The sequence below is a fragment of the Lytechinus pictus genome, chromosome 11 (assembly GCF_037042905.1).
Source record: "Lytechinus pictus isolate F3 Inbred chromosome 11, Lp3.0, whole genome shotgun sequence".
NCBI classification, from domain to species: Eukaryota; Metazoa; Echinodermata; class Echinoidea; order Temnopleuroida; family Toxopneustidae; genus Lytechinus; species Lytechinus pictus.
This window is the reverse complement of record NC_087255.1, coordinates 24,988,042-24,996,420: the sequence shown is the minus strand read 5'-3', so window position 1 is coordinate 24,996,420 and position 8,379 is coordinate 24,988,042. Positions and strand designations below refer to the sequence as shown.

General features: G+C 37.8%; 1 protein-coding gene across 1 annotated transcript; it reads right to left on the bottom strand.

Annotated features, from left to right (window-relative positions):
- Window positions 1-266: 266 nt before the first annotated feature.
- LOC129271067 (uncharacterized) lies at window positions 267-4,857 on the bottom strand. Its single transcript, XM_054908420.2, has one exon. The coding sequence runs from the start codon at window positions 3,251-3,253 to the stop codon at window positions 2,330-2,332; it is 924 nt and encodes a 307-aa protein (XP_054764395.2). The 5' UTR covers window positions 3,254-4,857; the 3' UTR covers window positions 267-2,329.
- Between the last annotated feature and the right edge of the window lie 3,522 nt (window positions 4,858-8,379).

Genomic DNA, 8,379 nt, shown 5'->3' with positions numbered 1-8,379 from the left:
TGTATTGTAATAATGCATTCTTACTTGGTAAGGATGCTAGAACAAAAAATAAGAAAAGAAAACGTCAAACGCGGGAAGGCGGTGATTGGTCCACCGCCTGATTGAAATAAAATGTTAACAGGTCAAAATATTAACGTGACCGTTGTCACAGGAACCATCCCACTGTCCAAACTCTCGAAATAATCACATGAATACTAGGATCAAAGTCACACGCAAACAAACTCTCAAAATTAACGACCAATAATGGGACAAATATACGAACACAATCGATTTTCTTTTTTTATTGCCAGACAAATGCAACAATCGTGCCTGAAATGGGTAGTCTGTTACAAGTATGAGATCTTAAAGATTTTAAAAATTTATTGAACACAAAATGGGGCACAGTCCTAAATTTGAAGCCAACATTGGCCATTGGTCCATCTATGCCATATTCAATATTCAATTCTAGTATTAGGTTAAGGAAACAGCCTTATTCAGAGGATAAACGAGCTACAGCACACCTCAAACGATAACAAAATACACTTATAAGTGCTAATGTAACTATAGAAAATCATTGGTGTTTAAAAATACGCCATCGGTGTTCACAGAGAACCAAAACAATCATTTTACATCAGTGTCCAATTCATGGTGTTATCATAACACATATTTGGTGATACTGATTACAATTTGCTGTTAATTTAAAATCCCTTTGGTGTAATCAATGACCCGATGGTAGATCCCCCTCATAACATCGATTGATGCATTCTTAAACCCCATTTTTTTACATTGACATATCTATAAGCAAAGGATGTGCCAGCTGGGAGCATTTTTGTCTAGCTATTAATTTTTTTTAAATTTGCATAACTTGTTTATTTTGTTTTAAACGTCCAGAACAACAACGTGTGTATGTACATTTCGTTTATCAACTTGAACAAAACATATCCCTCTCGAGATTGCTATGACAATCATGGTCATAACATTTTAGTTAGCATTTGAACGATATGATTCACGAAAATAATGCGGCAAGGGCAAGTACGATCATGCTGTCACTTTTGCCACCATCCATGACATATCAACATAACCAAATGGAAAGATCATTTGATTTACAGAATATAACGTTTCCCGGATAATGTTGTTTCTAAGTCATCGAATCCTTTCGCAATTTTCACATAGCAAATTAATTCTTTTTGTCAGAAAGTATTTAAAAAGTACTCATGAGCTACCACTGTTTTCCATGAATTTTTATTTTTCTTTTTGTTGTTTAGTGCACCATAGATTGGCCATCTGAACTTCTCTTAAACGGTAACCATCTTTTATTGCACAAAATATAATACAAGGGGAAGGTGTAAAGTTCTACCAGGTGACAGTTCTTCGATGAAGTATAGACAGTGCAGTGTATTTCAACAAAATCACAGGCGAATTATACGGTCAGTGAACTTCATGTATCCTGTATTTTTCTTCAGGTTCTTTCAATAGTTCGTCGATTGTCGTAAAATATCAACGACTTGGTTTTTTTTCGACAATCATTAATCAATATTTAATATATATCAGCAATTCTGTTTGATATTTACATCATATTACATTGATATAGATATATGCTATGTATAATTCTACAGGCTTGAATTAGACAGCAACAGAACCAGAAAATTAGATCTGAAGATTAGAATTATAATGAAAATAAATCGTCTTTTATCAATTTCGTAAGAAGTATAGTATCTCTCCTCTTAGTATTTACACTTACACCATCTCTATTAATTCAATATTAGCCTTATGCTGCCTTTGAATTCGGAAGGATATCGGTACATACCGCATCTCCCGGTCCGTCTCCGCCTTTCCAATTCATATTTACAAAAAAAGGTACAAACACGTTAGCCTGTATAGTTAAATTATTTTATAGTTGGGATACGATAATTTAAATGATATTATCTTCATATTATGCATGTTGTGCATCTTTTGATTAGGGCGATTCCGTGCTTTTGTTGTCCGCCCCTTGTTGTTTCTTTTCGTTTTGTGTCTCGACCTACACAGTAATTTTTTTTTCATTTCAATTGTAATGGACATGTAACTAGGTCATGTCAAGTCTTAGTTTTTGTTCCCCATCTGGTGATAAATGAGGATCACTATCAATGTCAAAAAGACGTAAAATGTTGTAAAAAATTCATGTACGACACAGCAAGGAATCGCCCAATAACAATCCTTTTTGCAGATACAATTTTTTTTCGTTGGTTTTTTTTTTCTACGCAACTTTGTTGATTAGGTTTCGGAAAACTGAAGCCGTAAAAATGAATGAGTGATTTGATAAATCATATTTTTTTAAAACATGCCATGCACGCTGCAATATCAGACATGTTTACTTGCCGCCCATCCTTCCCCGCTGGCGAGCCCTGAAGTTAGCCCTCTTTTCATCATCCATAAGTCCACCATCAATCTCATCGGCCAAGTCAAAGCCATCGTCGTCTCGCTTCCCGGCTTTCCTGCCACGGCCCCTAAAGTAATTTGCCCTTTTTTCTTCATCGGTCAAGACATCTTCGATATCATCGCTTCGCTTTCCGCTGCGGAACCGATTTCTGTAAAAATTTGCCCTCTTCTCCTCGTCTGTCAGAGTATCATCTACTAGTCCTGCGTCAAAATCGTCGCGCTTTCCGGGTCTTCGTCCACGACCTCTAAAGTAATTTGCTCTTTTCTCTTCATCGGTAAGAGTGTCGTCGTCCAGAGCTTCCATGGGATCGTCTCGCTTTCCAGCCTTCCTACCCCTTCCCCTGAAGTAATTTGCCCTCTTCTCTTCATCTGTTAAAGAATCGTCTAAGAGAGCTGCTTCGTCGTCGTCGCGCTTTCCGGCTGTGCGTCCACGACCTCTAAAGTAATTCGCTCTCTTCTCCTCGTCGGTTAGAGCATCATCGACCAAATCTGCGATGGTATCGTCTCGTTTTCCAGCCTTCCTACCCCTTCCCCTGAAGTAATTTGCCCTCTTCTCTTCATCTGTTAAAGAATCATCAACCAGAGCTGCTTCGCCGTCGTCGCGCTTTCCAGCTTTCCGTCCACGACCTCTAAAGTAATTTGCTCTCTTTTCCTCGTCGGTCAAAGTATCATCGACCAAAGCTGCATCGCCATCACCCCGCTTTCCGGGTTTCTTACCCCTACCTCTGAAGTAGTTTGCTCTTTTCTCGACATCGTCTTCCGTCAGTTCACCGTCGGCATTGACGCTGTTGGCGGCGATAAGGAGGCAAAGAGCTCCTAGGAGGAGACACGCCCATAAATACGCGTTTCGTGACATCCTGTCAAAAAGATTAATAAGAGAGAGAGAGAGAGAGAGAGAAACGTTTTAGTTCTCATACATTATACATTTCATGTTCGATTTCATGTTCAAGACGAGAAATGCCACTCTTCACAGGCACATCAAATTTTACCATGATAGTACCACCATGATCTAGGAAAGCAAATTTCTTAGGCTACAAAATTACGCTAGATTATCACCAGGGCTAGGAAATTTTAGAGAATTTTAACATCCTTCCAAAGATTTACGATGGCATAACTCCCCACAGAAAATTGATATGCTTCTGAACCTCCTGCTAAGCTTGGTGAAAGTAAAATGCCAATGAGACGGTAAAATAAACCTATAATTTCGCATGAAATTCTCTCCAACTATTGTTATTTCTTGAGTTAATAGGAATTGACGTAAACTCTTGAGATAACTGCTCTCTATCTTTAAAATAAAAATGTATTAAGTGTATTAAGTCATTCTAAGTCAAGAAACAGCGCAAATGTTACACTAGTTCTATGTTAGGCCGACTATGCTTTTGTTTCACAGCAGCTGTATTCTGTCTTCAAGTTGGTATGGTTATAGGCCTACTCACGTGAGCCATTTAAAACAACAATGTATTTTGTTTTTGCAAGGTTAGTCTGTTGAAGGGCGGTCAACGTCAGTTTCGTTTGTGTGATTTTCGTCACCGAGGTGTACACTTTACGGGCAACAAAATCTTTAACTTCGTATGGCACAGATATTCAAATAACTAGTACATGTAATAAAGGGGTTCTTCGAGACTAAGGTAGACTTCCATCAACATTTGTCGCAGGGTTTGTTGTCTTATTATATTCCACACCTTACAACTTTCCTTGATTTTGATTATGGTTGATGCAATGATACAATATTAACGCATACACTGAAGTGTCATTCGCTATAATGACTACTCAGAGCTTTTGTGTTCTTGAGGACCGCCCTTCCCACTCTGCTTTTCGCGAGGAAAATACGCACTTTGCGGTTTTACAACGTATCGATGGGGATTCAGATCTTGGGATCTCAAAGCACAGTGCTCTTTTCACCAGTGTTTTCCGATTTCATAACACCGTTTAGCATGGTTAAGATCATGTAGAGGATGAGGCTGGGAGGATGCCTCCTTGCCATGGAGTTTTAAAAATTTCATCTGACAAATTGTCAGATCTGACAACTCCCTTGATTTTGATTGGCTGAGAAGCACAGCCGTTACTATGGTCACCGTCGTATGGAACATACTTTGTAAGATAAAATGCCCGATAAGTCCTTTAATGAAACGCTCCCCAGGTGCAGCATTTTCCTCCTTGTCAATCAGATGTAAGGGATTGCAGTATCGTATAACATCCATCGGAAAAAATAACTGACAAAACTTTCATGAAACGTCTGAGTTTTTACTCTTTTTGGATGCTCTATTTGGTCTCAATATTCATCGACCCTCGTCGGGTCTAGGGTCTCCCGTGTACATGTACGATATTCGCCGATTATTGAACACATCTTCCCCACGGGCGTGTTTCGCGCCATTGTCTGCTATACCATTAAAAAGAGATGCAATTGCCACTTCGACATATCGTCGACGTACAATCAATTAAGCCCCTATGACGTCTTTCAAGAATAAGAAAGCTTCGGAAATCTCCTAAAGTACCACTTTGAAATTAAAGATAAAAAGGAAATGTGGATGAAAGCCATCCTTAGGTATAATAATCGACCTGGAAGCGTTCTACCTGGCATAGAACCTTTCCCATTGCATTTCAAAGCAGCAAAATAGAAATTACTATCACAGCCAATTCATTAGCACGATTACATAGTCCCGCCGATAGGGTATAGTGTATTATTGCTATGAATGTCCTTTCATGCCCCCTAGACTCTCATAAAAGAATCCTTGAAGACACGCAAATATCATTTGACTCTATCACGCCCAACCACATTTTGCAGGTGTTTCAAACAGCGAAGGTGCCTGTTTATAACGCCAGAGTACTTTGCAGTGAAGTGGGGGAGCTTCGTAGGTTTGGAAAATGCATTAATTGTGCCGAAGACCGAATTCAAATACAGCCCATATTTTTCAATGACAGCTATTGCGAAAGCAGAATGTTGAATACCATTCTCCTTGCTCCAATCACAGGTGCAACCTCCCACAAACAAGTGAAAGTCTCTAATGAACCTTAATGATTTTTAATCGTTTCAAACTAATTCAGAGTTCTTTCATGAAAATTTCCTTCATTCATATAAAGTAGACAGACCAAACCTTCGGTGAATCTTCACCATGTTCGCCTAACAGAAAGAAGAGTATATCCCTAAAGACCCTGGCACACTGCAATTTTCTTTTTACTATAAACCAGTCGCAGAACGCATAAATAAGTCAAATCAATACGTATATGTAACAAAGCCCTAACCCAACACTGCATATACCGTAGATAAAGACAATCCCTTTCTATTTACTCTTCTTGGTCTCGTAAAACAAACGTTTCATAAAACCATTAAAATTTACACCAATTTAAGCATCATCGATTATGGCTTTGCTATTCATCAATAATCCATGTATGTTTGTTTTTAAAAGAAAGCACGCATAACTTTAAAACATTAATCCTTCATTATGAACTCATCTATTACATGTACATGTTTGTATATTCCCTCCTTCGTAGAAATTTCAACGCTATTATTTATTGACGTACAGCCTATCAACTCTAACTTCTAGCTTGCTTCTTTATTCATGTTATTAACTTCTTGAGACCCTTTTTGTCACCCATCCTATCTATTTTCATCCATAGTATAGGCATTTTTCTTTTTAACTTGTATCTCCCCTTTCGCCGGTCATACTCTAATTACGCACAGTTCTCTGGACACAAGCTCTTATATTTACACATCTTGGTATAATGCTGTCGTTTTCTATTTTGTTTTAACAACATAAAATCCGCCATTTCACATCGAAAACGCGGGGGAATTTCACCTGTGAATGGCGTGTATTAGAGACAGCACATTAGGCTAAGTGATTCTTGTGATTAAGTTATGGGTATTTTGCACAAAGCGTTATAAATCATGCTCAAATCGATCAAAGTGCGTGACCCAACACTAAAACACAGAAAGGATACGTAAGCCACTCGTTGATCGAGCAGCTAGCTGCAAGAATTTTACAAGTGGCAGGAGCGGGCGGGGTGAATTTTTACATGTTTTACATGTTTTACCAGTGTTCTAGTGTCCATTTGATTTGAAAAAACAAACAAAAAAACATATACGAAAAATAGAATTCAAAACAAAAAACAAAAAGAAACGAACACACAAATCCTCCCCCTCCCCCACACACAAAGAAGCATGCACTGTGTTGCGTTTATTATAAAGATACATCTTATCGATTATTATTCTTTTTAATTTAAAGATGTAAAAGTACACTTTATACCGATATGAAATTTCAATATGATTGTAAATGTAACGAATTACAAATAAATAAGATCACATATTGCATAATTTTTGCCATTAGTTCATCTTTGCTTTATTTCTAAAGATAATATTGATATCATGAAATAATTTAGTTCGAACTTTAATTATAACTTAAAATTATGCAATAATTGATGAATGTTTGTTTAACTGCAGGGTGCCTTTGTAAAGCAGTTTTTCAAAACTGAACAGACCAGTGCTACAGTATAAAAAATAAAGAAATAGATTAACAATAAATCATTATTTTGGGGTAGCAATATTGGGTAATAATCAATCATACGAAAAATGAGGAATTAGAATTAAGTAATATAGGCTTCTTTCTGAAAAAATAACCCTTTCTTACTTTACAGTAAGAATCTTATGGATTCCATCAAAATCGATCCTGTAGTATTTCACTAACCCTCTATGCCTTCGAAAGTGGAAACCTTTCCTGATAAGGGTTAATACATATGGAAATTGTGGATACCTTTCAACCCCTTCAAAATATTATACAAGCGGCTGTCAATTCCTTTAAGAGGAGTTCATTAGTTTCGAGGAGTAGGCGTTGACAGACCTGGGGAGCATTCCATGAAGCAAATAGTGATCTTCGCTGGCTATTGTTATAATGGAGTGAATCCTTGTGTCTGATTGGCTCAAAGTTGATTTGCCAGTGAACATTAATGTCTATCTGTTTCATGAAACACTCCCCCGAGCTTATGGTTGTCTAGGAAGTACAGTCCAGACGAAACACCGAGTGACAGGTCGGATCCTTTCAAGACAGTACTATTAAAGATTAACCCTCCACATTATCGAGGTAAATCTTCTTGAATGCTCGATAAAATTGCCAAAATCACAGCGGCGAAGCCGAATACAGACTATACAGACCGAATACATTTATTGCGTTATTTCCATAGACTTACCATCGGTCGGTTCGGAGTGGGCGTTGTTGGTGTGACCAAGGTATAAAAAGGCTCGTTTGATTTTGTTCTTGTGCGGCATTAAACTATTTTTCATTGCTCGTTCAGTAGCCGAAGTCTCAGTTTGGAAGCTTTCTACGTTATCCCTCAGGGATGTCGACCGGTAACATTGTTATTTAGATACATCTTCCATGATGTATGCTCTTAGGCTGATGTATTAGGTAAATCGATGATTTATAGCCCGAGAACATTATATTTCCCAACAAAATGATAGACACATTGATTTCTTTGGCATGAAGACACTCTTATTTTGAAGTTCATATCAATCTCTCTCACGCTTCCATTTTTTCTTTCACTTTTTCCACCCACTCTCACAAACACACACACTTCTCTCTCATACATCTTCTTTTTCTCCCCTCTTTCTTTCGTTCTTTCCGTCTCTAATCTGTCTTCTTTTCTATCTATCCATATTCCATTCTCTGTCTTACTTTGTCTGGTCTATCTGCAATTTGAATGTTCGCTTCCCACCCCTAATTTTGTCTTACTATCCTGATCTGTATATACCCCTCTCTTCCCTTGCAGTACCATGAATTAATGTACATCTTTGTTTAGGATGTTTTTCTTTTATTAGAACGTTATCCATAAGTCGTGCTTCAAAGGAACAGTGTTGCGTTTTGCTTTTTTACATATGTCTGATATTAATTACACATGTCACGTCATTATCTCCTATCGCCCTGCTTCAGAGGCTATATGAATACGAGGAAACTGAATTATCAGAGATGCGCCAACTGCAGATCACCAACG

What these genes read in the sequence shown, in the direction of transcription:
- LOC129271067 (XM_054908420.2), bottom strand. Translation starts at nt 3,253, where the DNA reads ATGTCACGAAACGCGTATTTATGGGCGTGTCTCCTCCTAGGAGCTCTT.